Source organism: Giraffa tippelskirchi, chromosome X (genome assembly GCF_054371585.1).
Source record: "Giraffa tippelskirchi isolate mGirTip1 chromosome X, T2T-mGirTip1v1.2.pri, whole genome shotgun sequence".
Classification (NCBI taxonomy): Eukaryota; Metazoa; Chordata; class Mammalia; order Artiodactyla; family Giraffidae; genus Giraffa; species Giraffa tippelskirchi.
In genome coordinates, this window is record NC_137289.1 from 147008343 (window position 1) to 147029251 (window position 20909).

Below are 20909 nucleotides of genomic sequence, written 5' to 3' on the forward strand. Positions count from 1 at the left end.
AGTGGAAGAAGAGATTCTGTGACACAGAAAACCCCAGGGAGTGCGCCCTCTCTTGCCCCCACACCCAGCCTCCTATCAGATGAGAACTTCCACTAGAAAGCTTCACCAACCGGACTTCCCTGGTGGTCCAGCGGTTAAGAATCTGTGGTTTAATTCTTATCAAATGCAGGGGACATGGGTTTGATCCCTAGCATGTGAAGATTACACATGCCACAGAACAACTAAGCCTGCGCACTCTAGAGCCTGTGCTCTGCAACAGAAGAAGCCAGTGCAACGAGAAGCCCGTGCACTGCAACTAGAGAGGAGCCCCAGCAGCAACAAAGACCCAGGGCAGCCAAAAATATATAAAAATAAATCAAAAATTAAAAAAAAAAGCTCCACCAACCACTGTACAATCATCCCATCTTCTCAGTTTTGAGCCAAGCTCTCTCCCTCCTTCAGAATTAAGGGTCACGTTGTTCAGTCCCTCAGTTGTGTCTGACTCTTTGCAACCCCATGGACTGTAGCACGCCAGGCTTCCCTGTCCTTCACCATCTCCCGAGTTTGCTCAAACTCATGTCCGTTGAGCAGGTGATGCCATCCAACCATCTCATCCTCTGACGCCCCCTTCTCCTCCTGCCCTCAATTTTTCCCAGTTCAGGATCTTTTCCAGTGACTCAGCTCTTTGCATCAGGTGGCCAACATATTGGAGCTTCAGCTTCATTATCAGTCCTTCCAATGAAAATGCAAGGGTCATGAGGTAGAAGGGAAAACAGACTGCCAATAATATCTTTCTTCAGAGTGGAAAACCACAATGTTCCACATTACCCTGATTAAAGCAGAAATGCTGCGAGCAAGCCCCAACAGTGCGCTCTGCATGAGAAGAAACCGGAAAGAAATAATAAGTGTACAGCTCAGCATCTCACACGCAAGCTGAGCTGCCCTTCCCATGGGCAGAGAAGAAACAGGCAGATGAAATGTCACCTCCCGAGAGGCCTGACAACATGACAAGTCTTGGTGTTCAGGGAGTCCAGGCCATCCTGTAATGTGAGCGAGCATGTGGCTCTGCACAGAATATTCTTTTTTACTGAATTTTTTTCTCTTTCTTATTTCTTAAATTATGAAACTGTGATAACACATTTACAGGAACAGGAGACTTGGAAAATACAGAACAAAGTCATATACAGTTTCTCAAATATTACAATTATTTTTTAAGTAGATAAATTGAGATTTTTAGGTGGAGTTTCAATATCAAACTCTCAAAAATTAATAAAATGAACATACAGAGAAGTAGAAGGATATAGTGGACCTGAAAAGCACTATGAGCCAGTTTGATGTAATTGAGATTTATACAATTTTTCACACAACAGTACGATACAAAAATTCTATTCAACTTCCCACAGAATATAAACTATCTGCACAGAATATTCTGGAGAATGGGGAGTAGGTAGCTGATGCCAGCTGACCTTCTACAGACCTGCTGGATTCTCTGCTTTGATGACACCAGTCCATTCATGGATGGAAGAGTCTGGCGGGCCACAATCCATGGGGTCGCAAAAGAGTTGGACACAACTGAGCATGCACGCACGCACCGTCCATGCAGCCAGGTTGTCAGTAACCTTAGTTAAACTACTATTTCACCAGGTAGCTGTCTGTTTGAGGGGGAAAGAAGGGTTATCAGAACCCCATGGGTAGGGGGCAAAGAGCTGCACTTTTTTTTTTTTTTTCAGAAAGTTTCCCAGGTGTTTGGAGGCAGCACCAAGAATCACTGGTCCAGATCAGTGGTTCCTGAGCCTGGTTGCTAACTGAACTCTGCAGGAGAACGTTTCAAAAATGGATACCAGTTGCAAATCATATACCTGACAAGGGTTCAGTATTCATAATATACGTGCTGTGTGCTAAGTTGCTTCAGTCACGTCCGACTCTTTGTGACCCCATGGACTGTAGCCTGCCAGGATTCTCTGTCCATGGGATTTTCCAGGCAAGAGTACTGGAATGGATTTGCAACACCCTCCTCCAGGCAAGAGTACTGGAATGGATTTGCAACACCCTCCTCCAGGGGATCTTCCTGACCCAAGGATTGAACCTGCATCTCCTGTGTCTCCTGCATTGCAGGCAGATTCTCTACCACTGAGCCACTGGGGAAGCCCATTCACAATATATTAATAACTCCTAAAGTTCAACAACAAAAAGGCAAACAACCCAATGGGCAAAAAATGGATGAAGGAGTTGAACAGGTATCTCTCCAAGATACACAGATGTCAACAAGCACATGGAAAGAGCCTTATCATCCTGAGTCATTAGGGAAACGCACACTAAAACCACAACGAGATACCACTTTACACCCAATAGGGTGGTCACTTTTTCAAAAAGCAAACAAAAAATAACAACAGAAAACAGTAAGTGTTGGTAAGGATGTGCAGAATCTAACCCTCATGCACTGCTTCTGTAATGTAACATGGTACAGCTACGGTGGAAAACAGTTCTATGGTTCTTCATAAAGTTCAAAATCAAATGACCACATGACCCAACAATTCCATTCTTAGGTATATACCCAAGAATACTGAAAGCAGATACTCAGACACTTGTACATGCGTGTCACAGCAGCACCACTCACAACAGCCAAAAGGTGGAAACAACCTAAATGCCCATCAACAAAGGAAGGGGTAAACACAATGTGCTCTATCCAGACAATGAAACGGGATTCAGCCCTGAAAAGGAATGAAGGTTTGATAGGTCTGTGGGCTTCCCTGGTGGCTCAGTGGTAAAGAATCTGCCTCCTAATGCAGGAGATGCAGATTCGATCTCTGAGTCGAATAGATCCCCTGGAGGAGGACATTTCGCGTAGTATACTCTGCATGTACGTTAAATAAGCAGGGTGACAATATACAGCCTCGACATACTCTTTTCCCAATTTGGAACCAGTCCATTGTTCCATGTCTGGTTCTAACTGTTGCTTCTTGACCTGTATACAGGTTTCTCAGTAGGCAGGTCAGGTTGTCTGGTATTCCCATCTCTTTCAGAATTTTCCACAGTTTGATTCACATAGTCAGAGGCTTTAGCTCCTTATGGACACCCAAATAAAGGCAAATGTTAATGGACCCTAGTGAGAGCCGACAAGGACCAGAGGGAAAGGTTAAACAGAAGCTGCCGCCCAGGCCAGCTCAACAAAAGAAAGAATGATCTAACTCTTGAGATGGCTGATACTCATGGTCAGAGACGTCATTAGGCCACCTGACTGCCGATGGCCCCGCATACAGGCTGTGATGGCTACGGGAGCCTGAGGCTCAAGACCTCTCTTGAAACAGGTATGATGCCTGTGGCTTCAAGCGTCTGGTGTTCCAACAGTGTTCCTTGTGACAATTCCTGGAGGTGTTTCAGAAATCTGGCTTGAGAAATTCTGACTGGAGATGTGAGGTTTTGTTTCATTGCACAATTCCACCAGAGTGGAAGTAGTTTCCATGACGGACCATTGTACATAGTATTCATTGGCTCCTTTATAAACAAACTGCACTACAATTAACAGTTTTTCTCCAGCACCTTCCTATCCCTATTTCTGGCAAGTTCTGCTTTTGATCCATCTTTCCAGGAAGTATAGTAAGACTTGATGATCAAAAGAACAACAGTCTCAAGGTTAAACTTCTGTTTTACCTTTACTTTCAAGGGAGGAAAAAAGAACTTAATACGGGAACAATCAACTTTAATCTAGGGCTACCTTTTTGGTGAGGAAAAGAACCCAGCTTTGCAAACAGTATCAGCCAATTGCTTCACAAAACTAATTCCAGTAATTTGTATGCCTGCGGTACCATTATGTCACTGGTTTGCTTCTCAGAAAATTTCCCACTTTTTGTCTATTTCAGTAGTTTGGAATGGGTCAAGGCACCTTCTTTAACTCCAGGTGGAGAGGTAAAGCAACCTAACACCAATGAAACATAAAAAAGGCCAGGGAAAAGAGGAAAGACGCACAGGAGTGTTTTCTGGTCTGCAATCCATGAGGGGCTCCTGTGGAATCCAACTGGACTATCCACAAGTCTGAAGAGTACGTCCCAAATTCATCTCACAGCTCAGGGTGGTGGAAGTCCCTGAAAAACCTTAGCTCTTCCTCCTACTCCACAACCTGGTTGGGGTTAATCCATAGGATTTTCCTGAAAATGACAAAAGTAGCACTTGTCCCTGAAGGGACATGTGAGGGTGTCATTTTCACTGGTGCAAAAAAGGGATGACGCCCACACCAGCCAATGACAGAGTGGCTACTAAGCACCTCGAAACAGACGGAAAGAAAGTCTGTGTTTCTCCATTTTATATAACCAGATAAAAGTTAGCCCATCTGAAGGAAATACAGACTTTGGATTCCAAATATTTACTGCCCTGGCACTAGATTTAGAATAGAACTGAGATGCTCACAATGACTCAGGAAAAACAAGGATTTGATCAGTTACACGTTTATATAGAACTTTATTAGTGATCTGTATTTTTAAAGGAGCCAGGTGATAAAACACAGGATAAGAAAAAGATTTCTATTAATCATTTTCAAGGTAAAATAAGTACATGAGGTCTTATTTCAAAATGGAAAGTACATCTAAAGCCCCAAGACAGAGTCGGGGGAAGTATTGGTTCTGGCCACCACAGTGGCACTTAAAATGCAAATGGTACTCTGTCTTTCTTCCCTTCAGTACATGTGAATGCAGGGAGCTATTCTTGGTAATCCTTGACATTTCTGTCAATATGCCATCTGCATGGTGACATTTTAGAGGTTTGTGATATTGGCGGTGGGGGGAGGCTTGCTCTCTGGCATCTTGGCTCTTTGTACTGAGATTACTGAGATGGCAATCGTGGTTGACCTGGGTCGGATCAATCAGAATGATCTATGTGAGATGCCTTCCAAAGCAGTCAGTCCACCCATGACCTGGCGCCGCCAGGTCGACTACGTGCCTTTCCTGAGGGAAAGTCACAATGTGAAAGAATTCCACAGAGCTGGCCGCGGGGGCTTCAGCCTCATCATTTTAGATCTCAAACCACCCAGCCATTAGAAAGTAACTATCCACCTCTTTTTTTTAAAGTAACAATAATTCACTTCTAAACCCAAGAATTGACAATATTATATGGCCATTCCAAATGTATACATAAATCTTCTTTAAAGACATACTCTTTAAAAATGCACCACTTGACTGCTAAAATAATAGGAACGAAACACATCCGCTGCACAGTGGTTCCTGGTCCATGGCATTTCTCATAGCCCTGTTGGCAAAACTGGTACAAGCCAGGCAAAAGGCCCAGCTCCCCTGTGCTGATGCTGGCAGCTACTCGTCGTCGATGGGGGCTACTCTTCACTGCGGTCTATGGGCTTCTCACTGCAGTGGCTTCTCTTGTTGCGGAGCACAGGCTCTAAGTGTGTGAACTCAGTGATTGCAGCTCATGAGCTCTAGAGCACAGGCTCAGTAGTTGTGGCGCATGGGCTTAGTTGCTCCACCGCATGTGGGACCTTCCTGGAGCAGGAATCGAACCCATGTCCCCTGCATTGGCAGGTGGATTCTTAACCACTGGACCACCAGGGAAGCCCAACTTCACCTATTCTTAATACCTGTCCAATGTTAAGTGTCTATTAATTATGGAACAAGATCTCATCATGTGATGTGAATCTGTAAAACCTCTAACATCACCGAATATTACAAAGACCAAATTCTGCAACATGACATTTCTACCTGGAAATCAATATTTCTGTACATATTTGGGGTGTTTTCAGATCTGTATCCAAGCTAACACAACTACAATGAAAGCTGAAGATGTAACAGCTTTGGTGGTGCTAACACAATATACAAACAAGCATGACGTTGATCACCAGACAGCAAACTAGGTTCCAGGGCCAAACCCAGCCTGCCTCCTTTCTCTGTAAATAAGTTTTTACTGAATACAGTCAGGCACATCCACATTTAGGGATTGCCTATGACTGTTTTTGGGCTCCCCAGGTGGCTCAAACAGTAAAGAACCTGCCTGCCAATGCACGAGATGTAAGAGACACAGCTTCGATCCCTGGGTGGGGAAGATCCACAGGAGGAGGAAATTGCAACCCACTCCAGTATTGTAGCCTGGAGAATCCCATGGACAGAGGAACCTGGCGGGCTACAGTCCATGGGGTCACAAAGAGTCAGACACAACTGAAGTGACCTAGCATGCACACATGACTGCTTTTTAGCTACAAAAGCAGAGCTGAGCAGTTGCAACAGTGACTCTAAGACCGGCCAAGCCTAAAAATATTTACTACCTAGCCCCTTTTTTCCCTTTTTATTTTGTATTGGGGTATAGCCGATTAACAATGCTGTGATAGTTTCAGGTGGACAGTGAAGGAACTTGGCCATACATATACGTGCATCCATTCTCCCCTGATACTACCTAGCCCTGTACCCACAAAGCCTGATGGTTCAGTACTAACCTCTTCGTAACATTTCATTTCTAGCAACTTCACGTTCCCAGCCACAAAACCAAGGGAATGCAAAGAACAACTTCAAGCAGAGAGAAAAAAGCTATCATGCACTCTTTGAGCACTTGTCCTTACTCTGGTGGGTCACCAGGGGTACACAAGGAGAAGAAAACGAAGCAAGCAACTCAGAAGCAGAAGTGACATAATGGAGGGACGAAATTTTGATGGGCAGGAAAGAAAAGTCGAAGAATCACTAAGCTGAATGACTATTTATTCAGTATGACCACAAGAACAATTAAAATGTGAGTGTCTACTACACACTAGACATTGGCTTTAGTGTCCCCATTTCTGAAAGAAGAAACCACAAGGTTCAGCGCCTCCAAATACTGCCTTAGGGCACACATGAAACAATAGAGCCTTGAGTCAAACTCAAGACCATCCGTGCCTAAAATCAAGGCTAACCACGTCTGAGTGGTCTCTGTGGTTACTGGTACATTCCAAGAACATACGATTATCCATGTTCATGCATACAAACCTTAACTATCAAGAAAATGTTACATTGTAGTAAATCCAAGAAGAAATAGGAAGCATACAATACAGTTTTAAGATGTTCTTTCAAAAACATGTGAAAGATAAAAATGCTGATCTCTAAAGAGCCAAGTATCAATTGGTCCTTTATCTACAAATTTCATTTCACCCCAAACACTGCCACATAATCACATACATCAACTTTTCTAAAACGGACAGCAGTGCTAGTAAGTCTTTCTGTAAGATAAATTCCACTGAATGAAAGAGTCAGTTGCCTTCGTGAAATCAACTATATTTTTAACCTAGTAAAATCAGGCTGTTGCTGGTGGTACTCTTTCCTTACAGTCGGTCAGACTCATGGGCAATGTTAACATGTGGCTTCTTGGTAAGTGTCTGGAGTCATTGTATGAACATTTTGAGAAAACCAGAAGCCTTCTGCATGGTTAGAGGCTGCCAGCCTAATTTACGTAGCCTGGTCTGTTCAACTGCTAAGACAAAGCAACCACCTGAATTTAAAAAGAAGACCACTTTAGAAGAATTTTACAAACAACTTGATTGTGGTATCGTCTACGAACCCTAAAATCATCCCATGTTATGTGTAATTTCAATGATTTTTAGTAAATTTACTTAGATGTGCAACATTTAGGACATTTTAGAACATTTCCATCACTCCAATCATACCCTTGGTTCCCAATCCTCTTTCCTAACTCCACCCCCAGGCAACCACTAATCCACTTGGATGGATTTGCCTTTCTAGACATCATGGATCAGTAGCTGTGGGGTCCCAGGGGGTCTTTCTGTGACTCCAGGTCTGTGAAAGGGGTAAGGGAAGGTGAAAAGCAGCTGTGAGCAAGCACAGATATGCACACACACAATTCACAATTCCTGTAACTGGCCATGCAAGTTCATAGAGCACAGATGGGGGAACGGGGCCCTTGCTTACCTAGGAACACAAAAGAACGAGAGTCCCATATCTGAATTCTCCCAAGAACTAAAACTTTTTGTACCTTGAAACCTTAGTTTCTTTTTTTTCCCCACGATTTTGAACTTTGTATTTTGCATTGGGGTATATGACAGGCAACCAGGGTTTAATCCCTGGGTCAGGAAGATCTCCTGGAAAAGGGAATGGCTACCCACTCCAGTATTCTTGCCTGCAGAATTCCATGGACAGGCTACAATCCATATAGGGTTGCAAAGAGTCAGACACGACTGAATGACTAGCACTTTCACTCATTTTCTTCAGCCACCACAAAGTTGAATATCTGCATATAACTTATAGTCAGCCCTGTGTATCCACAGTTCTGTGCTGTAGTGTTCACTACTGAAAGAAAAATTTGATGGACTGATACAATCCACACCCAAGTTGTTTAATGGTCAACTGTAGTCTTAATAGGCATGATGTTTAAATAATCTAATCTAACTTGCCTTGGTTGTCTTATGACAGTTACATGCAGCATCCTTGGGGCAGGTGGGGGAGGAAAGAAGTTTCTACTGAGAGGGTTCCTGTGACAAAAGGGTCCCTCACTGGGTTTTATGATTCTGAGCACCTTTTCTCTGGTTGGTTAGACTTCCTGCTGGGGTCTTCCTATCCTGTGTCTCCTGCCCCACCCCTGTCCACCCAACCCCCAGTAACTAATAGTTACCTTGATTAGACCCCAGTATTCTCCTAAGATGAGAGGTCAACAAATGGTTTTCTATCAAGGGCCAGACAGTAAATATTTCCAGTTCTGCAGGCCACATGATCTCTGTCCAGAGACTCAACTTTGTCCTTAAAGGACAAAAGCCGCCACAGACAATAACTAATGACGTGAGTGTGGCTGTGCTCCAATAAAACTTTATCTATAGACACAGACTTGAAATCCACATCACTTCCATGAAATACGACTCTTCTTTTGATTCTTTCTCGACCAATTAAAAGTGGAAATCCCATTCTTATCTGGCAGGCTGTATAAAAAACAGGTGGCCGGCCGGATTCAGCTTGTAGGCTGCTGTTTGCCAACCCCTGTCCTAAGATCTCCCAGGGGCAGCATCAGTTCAGCGACTGACAACAAGCCTTGTTGTTCTCATACATGTAAGAGAATCCACCCACAAGGAACTTCAGGGATTGTGTGGGGGCATGGTGAAGGCACAGGAGTATACTTGGACCCTCGAGATTCTCTGACTTCAAGGCTGACCGTCTTCCCCCTATTCACTGCCACCCGCCACCAACCCTGGCAGCAGGCTGGTAACCGCTGCGTTGCTGGCCTATTATTTTATATAGGTCCTTCTTGTTTCCCCAGCTGCATTTGCATCACCTTGAGGAAAAGGGCTAGGATATATTAATTATGTGTTATCTTCCATCACCAGGGGCTTCCCTGGTGGCTCAGACAGTAAAGAATCTGCCTGCAATGCAAGAGACCCCAGGTCAATGCCTAGGTAGGGAAGATCCCCTTGATAAGGGAATGGCAACCCACTCCAGTATTCTTGCCTGGAGAATTCCATGGACAGAGGAGCCTGGGCGGGATACCGTCCATGGAGTCGCAAAGAGTTGAACACGACTGAGCGACTAACACTTTTCATTCTCCATCTCACAGGGCACATCTAGATTATTAAAAATCCTACCACATGCTCATTTCTGGCTACTTGTTCCTAATTTTAAAAAGAAATGTGAAATATTTTAGACTCTCTCAAAGTAACAAACTAAAACCTAAATTAAGATGCTCTTTTCTTTCAGCCTCAACTGATTTTTCTTAAAGGATGACAGCAGCTCCTGTGGGCAAAGTTCACCTGGCAGCCCTCAGGATCACAGGATGGTGTGTCCTCTGCATTAAGCCAAGGGCAAAAGCACAAAACCAGGTCCCTACAATGTGGAGAAACCTCACTAATATTAGGCGAGGTGAGAAAAGCCTGACATAACAGGCCATGTGTACAGAATTAAATAGAGACGATTTCACCTGTATGAAAAGCCCAGAACAGGTAAATCCGGAGTCAGGAAGTAGACTGGTGGCTTGGTGGTCGCCAGGGATGGGGGAGGAGGGATGGGGAGCCATTGCTTCATGGCCACAAGGTTTCCTTCTGGGATGATGGAAATGTTCTGCAACTGCATAGAGAGGGTGGCTATACAACACTGGTGATGTACCAAGTGCCACTGAGTAGTTTATTTTAAAATGAGTTATTTTGTTTTGTGAACTCTACCTCAATAAAAACAAGTTTTTTTAGAGAATGGTTGTAGACCTGTACAATCTGATGGTGGAAAGAGCACGTAGACAGTGTTAAATGAAAACGGCAAGTCACAGAAAAAAAAATTTTTTTTTGACAGCAAGATTGCATTTATGTAAACTTCTGAAACAAAGATCTGGGCTTCTGCACATACACTTAGGCACAGGTGGAGAAAAGGCCACACAGCAAGCTCTTATCATGCTGCTTTACCAGGGAAGGGGGCAGCTGGGGAGTTTCTCATGTTTTGCATATTTCCACATTGTGTCATTCCAATAAGGCAGGAAGGAATGCTTCAGTGGGTCCCCCATGTCATAGAAAAACACCCCAAGGTCCCTGTGGGCCTGCACATTTTATTAAAGGGCAGGCATGCACACCTGTGTATCAGAGCACAGCGCCCGCAGAGCCTTGGGGTGCTGGGGGTGGGGAGTGGGGGGCTGGTCTGCAGGAGAGAAGCACGCACAGCTGCTTGTAAAGAAAAACTCCATCAGGCAGCTCTTTGGTCACTAGGATGTCAAGCAATTAATTTTTACCAAGTTTTTCGCTCCTTTGGCATCGAAGTTGATCCATCCCATGAAGTGTGTTAAATTTCAGAAATGAGCACCACAGGCCTCAGAAGGGCCTACGTCAGGCCAGCACCACCCCCTCCCACCACCACCCTTTACAATCTTTCCTTTTCTCTTCAAAGAAGGCCTGTGGGTGCAAGGGGCATTTCTGGACAGGGGAATGGAGGGGAGGGGCCGAGGATGGGTGGCTGCAGCCAGACCATCTCTGGGCTGCTCTCTGAATGCCAGGCTCCCCCCACCCCTTGGAGACTGGAGCCCTGGCAAACTGGCTGGAGTGACACAGCCTGGTCCCTGACATGACAGGCAAGGTCCTGCAGTTGTGCGAGCAATGAGGCACAGGATGAGGGCACCTTCTCCTCCTTCAGAATGAGACAGATGACCATCTTCGACCAATTGGCAGAGAAAAATTCATAAATGCACCCAGTCCCCCAATTCTGTTAACCATCAGCACTGCATGGTTAACTGCATGCCTCACTTCTCCACTAGCCCTGGGGCCACACCGTGACTCCTGGCTGTACATTGTAATCTCCAGGAGAGCTTAAAACTCGGGGCTACCTGGCCCTGGTGCGGAGGCGCCAGCATTCCTGAAGCTCCCAGCCAGCTCGAGACTGTGCACGTCTCCAGTGGCGAAGCCCGCTCCCCATTCTCAAGGAGCCAAAACAAGCAGAAGACCAATGAGAACAGACAACAGCTGATCACAGCCAGTCTGCGAGCTCTTTTTTTTTCCACCGAGTACGCAAGGTCATGTTTATATTTTGACACTGTAAACAGAAGAATGGTCATTTTTCTGTGAGTAAAACAGCTAGGAGCTGACATTCATGGAATTAAAGATACAGTTACTTCCTAGATCTTGTAAGGACACCTGGACAGGTAGGTCGCTCCAAGGCAGCAGCCCCACCACGGACAGTATTTGGCAAGGAAAGGGAATGCAGCACTGATCCAGGCTGCGATGTGGACAGATCTTGAAACATGATGCCAAGTGAGATAAGCCAGACGCAGGAGTCCGCAGACTGCATGACTCCACGTACACGAAATGTCTAGAACAGACAAATCTGGAGAAACAGAGAACAGACTCGTGTTGCCAAGAGATGGGGAGATAGGGAGTGACTATTAATGGGTATAGGCTTTCTCTCTGAGGCAATGAAACTATTCTGGAATCACACAGCAGTGGTGGTCACATCACCTTGTAAATGTATGAACAACCACTATATGATGCACTTTAAAATGGTACGTTCTACAGTAGGTGAGGGCTTCCCTGGTGCCTCAAATGGTAAAGAATCCACCTGCAATGCAGGAGACATGGGTTCGATCCCCCGGTCAGGAAGATCCCCTGGAGAAGGGCATGGCAACCCACTCCAGTATTCTGGCCTGGAGAATCCCATGGACAGAGGAGCCTGATGGGTTACAGTCCATGGGGTCACAAAGAGTTGGACATGACTGAGCATCTTCATCAGGCCACCTGGCTCCCTGGCAGACACTTGGTCATGTCTGAAGTCACTCTTGGTTTTGCCATGACTTGGAGGGGTGCACTATCAGCAGGCACTCAGCAGAGAGACCAGAGATGCTGCAACCTGTCCAGGTGTCCTGCTAACTATCCTCCACTATTCAGGACAGTCCAACAATAAAGAATTACCCACCCCTGAACACTCACAGGATTGGGGGCGGGAGGAGAAGGGGACGACAGAGGATGAGATGGTTGGATGGCATCACCGACTCGATGAACATGGGTTTGGGGAGACTCCGGGAGTTGGTGATGGACAGAGAGGCCTGGCGTGCTGCAATTCATGGGGTCGCAGAGAGTCGGATACGACTGAGCGACTGAACTGAACTGAACTGAACTGAACTGAACACTCACAGACACAGGTTGGAGGAGACTCTTGAGAGTCCCTTGGACAGCAAGGAGATCAAACCAGTCAATCTTAAAGGAATCAGTCCCAACTATTCTTTGGAAGGACTGATGCTGAAGCTGAAGCTCCAATACTTTGGCCACTTGATGCGAAGAACCGACTCATTGGAAAAGACCCTGATGCTGGGAAAGACTGAATGCGGGAGGAGAAGGGGATGACAAAGGATGAGATGGTTGGATGGCATCACCGACTCAATGGACATGAGTTTGAGCAAGCTCTGGGAGTTGGTGATGGACAGGGAGGCCTGGCGTGCTACAGTCCATGGGGTCACAAAGAATCGGACACAACTGGATGACTAGAACTGAACTGAAACATTTACAGTGCCAGGGCTCCGAAACCCCAGTCTAAAGTAACACCTGCTCAGTTTGGACACCTTTTAGGCCCCTGTCTATCAGCAGTACAGCACGCTGAATGACCCCACTTGTTTTTCTACGTAACCAAATCACTGAACATAACACTATCATCAACAATGGTGGCAAAAATAGTGATGGTTGATAGTGGGGTTAATAGGAGGCCTCCACCTCAGCCCCTGCTGAGTCCCAACTACTCCTAAGGTGTCAGCAAAAAAGGTTCCTTTGACACCCCCCACCTCCTGGTTTCCCCTGTCTTAATTCAAGGATTGGCTAAGTCCTGTGCACTGCTTGTCTCCTTCACAATTTCTCTGACATAATCCTCAATTTTTATAGTCCAAGAGCCCTGAATATCTCTAGCTCAGGTCCATCAGTATCTGTGAAAACCTCCAAGAATTTCCGACTGACCTCTTCTGTCAGAAGTGCACCCTGTCCATCACTCATACGTGGCTAGCTCATCAAGCAGGACTTGGTGCCTCACGTGACTGAAACTCCAGGCCCCACTCACGAGGAACAGGACTCCTAGGGGTGTTGAGAGGAGCCTGGGAGAAAAACGGATGTAAAATGCCTGGCCCAGCAGCCCCTGAGCACCCAGGACACCTCAGCCCGTGCGGCTCCTATCAAACGACACCAGGCTGACCAGACCCTTTCATTCTCTCTGGGAAAACAACACACAGGGTGCGGTAGTTTCCTACTGCTGCTGTAAGGAACTGCCACAAACCAGGCGGTTTAACACAACACACGTTTACTGTCTCACAGTTCTGGAGGTCAGAAGTCAAAAATCAGTTTCATTTGGCCAATAGCAAGGTGTTAGCAGGGCCGCGTTCCATCTGGAAGTGCTAAGGAAAAATACACCTCCTGGCTCTTCCGGATTCGAGAGGCCGCCTACATTCCTTGGCTCATGGCCACACAACTCCAACATCTGCTTCTGCTGTCGCATCTCCTTCTCTGACTCTGAGCCTTCTGCTTCCCTCTGGTCAGGACTCTTCTGCTTACCCTAAGCCCAGCCAGATAATCCAGGATGATCACCTCATTTCAGGATTCTTAACTTAATCCCACCTACTAAGGCCATTTCTGTGGGAACGTAACTTATCAATCGATTTAGGAGACTAGGCCATGGACATTCTTCTATCTGGGTGGGAGGGGCAGGGAGGAGGTTTGTTAAATATCAAACAACAATGAAAGTAACCGGGGAAATCGAACATAGCACAGGGGGCACATGGTTACTGAGCCAAGGGAGGGGAAGGTATAGACAGTAGATTTCGGTTCAAGTCTGGAGTCAGACAGACGCCACTCTTCGTTGGCTCTGGGAAGCAAGGTTACTAAGCAAGCCCCCGGGCTTCAGTTCCATTGTTGTCCCACTGACGACTCATGCAGCCTTTGTCGGCTTTCAGTGACAGTGCCTTGGAGTGTGGCCCACAAGCAGCACCCCTCATATGTCCTAAGATCCAAGGGACCCCAGCGGGGAGAAAGCAAGAGGCAGGAAGAACAGAGTGAGGCCTCAGGGTAAATAGAACACGAGCACGTGTGAGACCCATGGAGGCAGGCACCTGTCTGCTGGTGCTCGCCACTGGTGCTTCCTGGACCCGGAAGGGTGCCTGAGATGGGGAGGCTGTGCAACAGTTACTGAATGAATGGATGGATGAGCCAACAAACGAATGAAGAGAGGCTGCTGCTGCTGCTGCTGCTAAGTCGCTTCCGTCGTGTCCGACTCTGTGCGACCCCATGGATGGCAGCTCACCAGGCTCCGTCGTCCCTAGGATTCTCCAGGCAAGAACACTGGAGTGGGTTGCCATTTCCTTCTCCAGTGCATGAAAGGGAAAAGTGAAAGTGAAGTCGCTCAGTTGTGTCCGACTCTTAGCGACCCCATGGACTGTAGCCTACCAGGCTCCTCCATCCATGGGATTTTCCAGGCAAGAGTACTGGAGTGGGGTGCCATTGCCTTCTCCGATGAAGAGAGGCAGGATGCCTCAAACTGAATAGGGACAGGGCAGTGGGGTGGCGTCTGTGACAGAGCATTGGATCATGGTCAGAAGATTCAGCTCAAGTCCCGGTTCCTCCCACAGTGGGTGGGACATACCCCTTGGCTGTGGCCCTCACATGCAAGATGAGGAGAGGAAAGAGGTCATCCTGGCTCTTTTAAGCCCAAAGCTGGAGGATTCAAGCTCCATGTGGTCTTGCCTGAGCCTGACCTGCCTAACACAAAGACTCTGGGTCAGTCAAGCTAACCGGTTCCCATCCTTATTTCAAACACCTAGCAGTTCCTTGTCCACAGCATTCTTCTCATCCCCAATGCTAAGGAAGCATGAGATACACTCAACCTACGAGACAATGGACAAGGATAAAGAACCCCCAGGCTCTAGTGAGCCACCTCCTTTTCTCAGAAGCCATCACCTTCTGCTGATGGTGTCTGGCAACCATCACTATCTACATTTTCTGGGTTTCCCATCTCCCAGACAAACCTGGTCTCCATCCACTATCCTAGCACACAGGAGGCCAAGAACCTATAAATATTACTTCATTTGACTGGATTTAAATGAGAATAACTGAAGTCAGGAAATTTTAGCTCTGCTTTTATTCCATCAGATTAATTTTACTGAATTTACTGGAAAGGCAGCCAAATAGCAAACGGACCTGGGCGAGAAGAGCTCACTGGGCTCAAGTGTTAAAGTGACCTTTAACACGTCACTTGACCCACAGGTTTCTGCAGTAGAACCTACAGGAGAAGGGGAAACACAATTTCCACTTCCAAAATCAGAGCGAAAGGGAAGAAAAGGAAACTTAGAGATTTCCAAACATCCGGGAACTATTTTTAGAAATGAATGACTTTTCCACTCACTTTTCTTAAAGAAAAAAAAAGAAAGATATTAAACCAAGAACAAATCAAGAAATGGTTGTTGATAATCTAAATGGAAGAAGATTCTTACAGAAGTCCACTCTTTATGGCTTTAAAAGCAAAACACTCCTCTATGTACACACACACACACACACACACACACACACACACACACACACACCTATAATCTTAAAAGAATGAAAAATGGAAAAATCATTATTTATCACAAAGTTGATAATAATCCCAAAATAGACCCTGGGGGATAAATATACTAAGTTGAGTTGAGTGCATGCTCAGTCATGTCCAACTCTTTGCAACCCCATAGACTGTAGCCTTCGAGGCTCCTCTGTCCATGGGATTTCCCAGACAAGAATACTGGAGTGGGTTGTCATTTCCTTCTCCAAGGGATCTTCCCGACACAGGGATCGAACCCATGTCCCTGTGTCTCCTGGATTGCAGGCGGATTCTTTACTGCTGAGCCATCAAGAAAGCCCAAAATACAGTAAACCTCCTATTAATTAACACTGAATACAGGTTCTAAGAAGACAGCAATGGTGTCATCTGGCTCTGTTATGTGGGGCTCTGACCTGACAAAATTCGAGAACCATGGATTGTTTCCTCTTTAAAGCAATAGCCTGTTCAAAGGACTTTTGATATATCACAGGATTTCTCCATGTGGCGCAGGTCAAATCCCAGCTAGTGAACAAATGGATCCCTAAAAGCTTTTGTCATGATATAATCTGGGCCTGCCACCATCATCCTGATCGTTTATACTTTGCTTTGATCTCAAATGCGCTATGTCCACCACTCTTAAAGTGCCTGAGGTTGGCATTCCCAGTAATGCACAGTCCCAACTGAGCCATGGAAAACAGAACAGTAAGTTTCAACCACTCAGTCCATCTAAAGGTTAACAACAATACAACTTCAAAAGAAGCAGACATATATACAAGCATCAAAGGCACTGAATTTTTCCGAGAGGCAAAAAAGTTCTTCCCGTATTTTCCATCTAAATGGTAAATACCTTTTTATAAAGTGGCCATTGACCTCCAAGTTAATATATGTGGAATACATATGTGCCACTAATGTAAACCACACACAATTCACCCACAGAAAATACCAGTCACAGAAATGGTGAATTAGCTTTATTGACTGGCTGATTTGATTTTTTTGGCTTCACCGTGTAGCATGTGGAATTTTAGTTCCCCGACCAGGAATCGAACCCATGCCCCTGCATTGGGAACAAGGAGTCTTAATCACTGGACTGCCAGGGAAGTTCCAACTGTTTATTTTTAAACAAAGTTTTGGGGTATGACTCCCAGAAAACTATGAAAATTATATGCGCAGTACTTATCTGCAGAAATAGTGAATTTAAACCTACAGTGAGTTCATAATCCAACTAAAAAAATTCTGTTTTGATGTATATTACCATATATGAAATAGATTGCTAGTCCAGGCTGGATACATGAGACAGGGCGCTCAGGGCTGGTGCACTGGGATGACCCTGAGGGATGGGATGGGGAGGGAGGTGGGAGGGGGGTTCAGGATGGGGGACACATGTACACCCATGGCTGATTTATGTGATGTATGGCAAAAACCACTACAATATTGCAAAGTAATTAGTCTCCAATTAAAATAAATAAATTAATTTTTAAAAAATTAAAAAATTCTATTTTTAAAATACTGAGTTTTTTACACATCTGTAAAGATATTTCCCTAGGTTTGCAACCTCTTTGTTGTAACGTGAAAAAGAAAGTACAGCTACAATAATTCACCAACATGCCCTGAGCTGGCAATACAAATGCTGTTAGACACAACACTGAATGGAATTACTGTACAACTCTAGAAGAGTTTGTTCACAACCCTTGGCCCTCGGTTACCTTGCTTACAGCAGCATATTTTATTCATAAATTATATATGAAATGCTTTCAGTCAGCAACAATCTTCACATAACCGACTACATTCATCTATTTCTCCGTAATTTCATTGTCTTTAAGAACCTATTTCTTTGCCTCTTCTGACAGTTCTCCATTTGGAAGCTGTTTGGGGAAAGTCTTCATTTCTTGAATACCGTTTTCTGGTCGTGTGAATCAAACTCGACTCAAAAAGGGTTTTAAGTGTCAGATGCACAAGGAGAAAATGCTGTGCTCCAACACACAATTTTTTCCGTATCATAAAAATCAATCACAACCTTAAAGGATAACCAGTCACTAACAAAAATCGGCAGGGCTCTGTTTTGAAAGAAGAAGGAGAATGACTATTACAGCATTTACACCCTTCTGTAGACTCCACTTAAATGTTTGTGGCTTGCTGAACATTCCATACATATTTCGGGCAAGGTATTATGGGAGCTGAAGTGCAAGCTGTCCCTTACTGAATTTTCACTCACTATAAAAACAATGTCTCATAAAACTGTACACATGTTTTTACTTTACAAAAAAATGCAAAATATGCACTTTTGTTCACTCCATCGACGCTCTGAGCATTAGAAACTGGACTTTTGAAAAATCTGTAGCATGAGTGATGTCCGAAAAGGGTGAAAATGTCATTCGGTAACACAGCTTTCTGGAAAGAGGAACGCAGACAATGTGTATGAAATACACAGAAAGGAAGATTCTACCAGCTGTCTTCTGTGGGGTCAGCTCACCTATGTCTTGAATTGTGCCGATAAAATTGAAATTCTTGCATTTATACTTTTCCTCATGAATCTACACTCCAATGTGACCACAACTGTTTTATATTATCTTCATAAAATGGGTCTTCACCTTTTCTAAGCAAAACAGTACTTTCAATTGGTTCATTTTCCAGTTGTTTGGATTTTTAACAGACATGCAACATAGAAGGGCACCACATTCATAGCAGTTCTACCAACTCCAGAACCTTCCAAGGCTTGATTAGACAGCTGTGGCTCTAGGCTTTAGTTAAAATTATAATATGATCTCACCTGATTTTCAAAATAACGAAGCACCTTTTTAAGCCAATAAACTGTGCTATAATTTCTCTGAGTTTCTGAGTCCAGAAGTTGGCCAGGTTCAAAGAGAATGTTAGGGAACCACGAGCCTTTTGCCTTTCTTTGTCTTTCCCTATTTGAACCTAGAGAAATCTTCAAACAATAATTCAGCCGCTTCCCTCCTGAAAAGTTTATTTTCAAAGGCCAGTGCCATGTAGCACTGCCTTTCCTGTGCAGGTAGGAGGATGTAAGAGCTTGTCACCACGCTGGGCCTTTTCAAGTCTTAAAATCATTTGGGAAGCTTGCAGTATTTCCTTTCTGGTACTCAGGCCCAACCTGGAGAGAAGCTGCTCCAGAGAGGACAAGATATCAGATAATCACTGGAATCCCTGGGTTTCAACAGAATCCCAAAATGCCTCTCCCCAAAAGCAGCTGAACCACTGAAACCAACAGGCAATGGAACAAAAAGTTACCGAAAAAGTCATTACGTGAAACTTAATGGCAATCTAGCACTGCTTTCAGAAGCATCCGTTTTTCACTCGGGGGATTCCTTCACATGAATATTAAGACAACTGAAGGCTCTCCTCTCATCTTGCACAGAAAGGAAAACTAAAATTCAACTCTTGTTTTCCCTTTATCCCAGAAGCATATGGGTCTAATCATAATCCATTCTGGACACAGTACACAAGGCTTTTTCAACCAGAATTTGAAGTCACTTTCTAAGGCGCTGAAGAGTAACCACCCCAGTCTGATGGTTACTCCAAAGACTCTGAAGTGTCCCATCTGGCACAGTCTTCGCTGGAAACTAGGCTGAAGCCGCCAGACAAGGAACCCACACCACGAGGCTGGGACGCACGGTTGTGCTACAAGATGACAGCTCATCTGGCCACCTTGGGGCTGAGGGGCGCCTGTGGGCCCACAGTCGGGGGCGGTGGGCCGCAGAGGCCCGGCAGGGATGGGCGAGACTGTGGCGGAAAAAGGAAGATGGCCATCCGTCAGCCCCTGGAGAGGAAATTCCAGGCGCCCAGCGCCCAGGCATCGGTCAGCGGGTGACGTGAGGGAACCAAGTCAGAGTGTCCGTCCCGCGGTGGAAGCCGGGGTTCCTCACACCAGGGGCTCGAAGCCGGGAGAGGGGGAGCCTCGATCTTTGGCCAGGGTCCCGGGGGTGGGGGCGCCCGGGTCCTCTCCGGGCCCGGAGGACGCACGATCTTCGCTCAGACCCTGGAGGCCCCCCGGGTCCTCGATCCTCTCCCTGGGCCCAAGGTATGGGGTGCCCTAACCCTGACCCGCGCCCCCACTCCCTTACCGGTCGCGGGGGTCGATCCACGACGTCTGGCGCGTGTTGTGGTCGATGTAGAAGACTCGGCCATCGTAGTCGCGCGCCTCCTCCCAGCCGGCAGGCAGCGGCAGCTCGGCGCTCTCCCGGGCCCGAGGCGGTGGCGGCACGGAGGGCGCCGAGGGAGCCGGGGGCACGGGGGCCGCGGCGGGGGGCGCGGCCGGCGGCGGCTCCCGCGGGGGCTGCGCCGGTTGCGGTGGCTCCCGCGGGGCCTCGCGGGGCTGTCCCCGCCGCCGCCGCCGGCCGCCGCTCAGCCACGGCATGACGGCGCGGGCCCCGCCGCCGCCCGGCCGCCCCACGCGCGCCGCCTCGTCCGCCAGCACTAAGGCCCGGCGCTCGGGGCGCGGGGGCGGCCGCGGGGACCCGCCCGCCGCGCCCGGTGCATCCTCCGCCCGGCGCCCGCGCACCGGTGCCCGCCTGCCTCCTGCCGCCTGCCGCCCACCCGGCCCTGTGTGCCGCCGCCTGCAGTGCCTGGATCACTCGGGTTGCCGCCGCGCGTGGAGTCACAGCCCCAGAGCTGCCGCAGCCGCTGCCGGCAGCCCCTCAGTTCCCGCGGCGCGCCCGGCCATCTTCGTTTCACAGCACCGCCTTAGGGGCGGGGCTACGCAGGCCCCGCCCTGTCGGTGGGCCCGGCCCTCCCTCCGGCTCTCCCTCCACCCCTTCGTCCTCGGCGGCTCCTCCCCCCCTTGCTGCAAGCCCTTCGATCTCCCTTGGCTGCTCCGCCTCCAGTCTCCCCTGGGGGCTCCTTGGCTCTCGGCCCCTCTGGCCCCAACCCCCCCACCCCCGCCCGCTGCTTCTACCCCTCTTCCCCTGCCGGCTGCTCCGACCCTCCCGACGCTCGCCTCCT

General features: G+C 47.0%; 1 protein-coding gene across 3 annotated transcripts in view; it reads right to left on the reverse strand.

The window, feature by feature from the left end:
• The window catches only part of WWC3 (WWC family member 3), a 108096-nt gene extending 87443 nt beyond the window's left edge, over positions 1-20653 (reverse strand). Inside the window, exons 1-2 of one of the 3 annotated variants that reach the window (XM_081566145.1) lie at positions 20470-20653; positions 20033-20244 (exon numbers count right to left, since the gene is read on the reverse strand). Coding sequence is in view for 1 of the 3 variants with exons in the window: in XM_081566143.1 (XP_081422269.1) it covers positions 20033-20325 (293 nt within the window). In the remaining 2 variants the exon portion in view is untranslated. Of the gene's footprint in view, positions 1-20032; positions 20326-20461 lie in introns of those variants that run through there. The other 2 variants (XM_081566144.1, XM_081566143.1) reach the window with 2 other exon arrangements.
• Between the last annotated feature and the right edge of the window lie 256 nt (positions 20654-20909).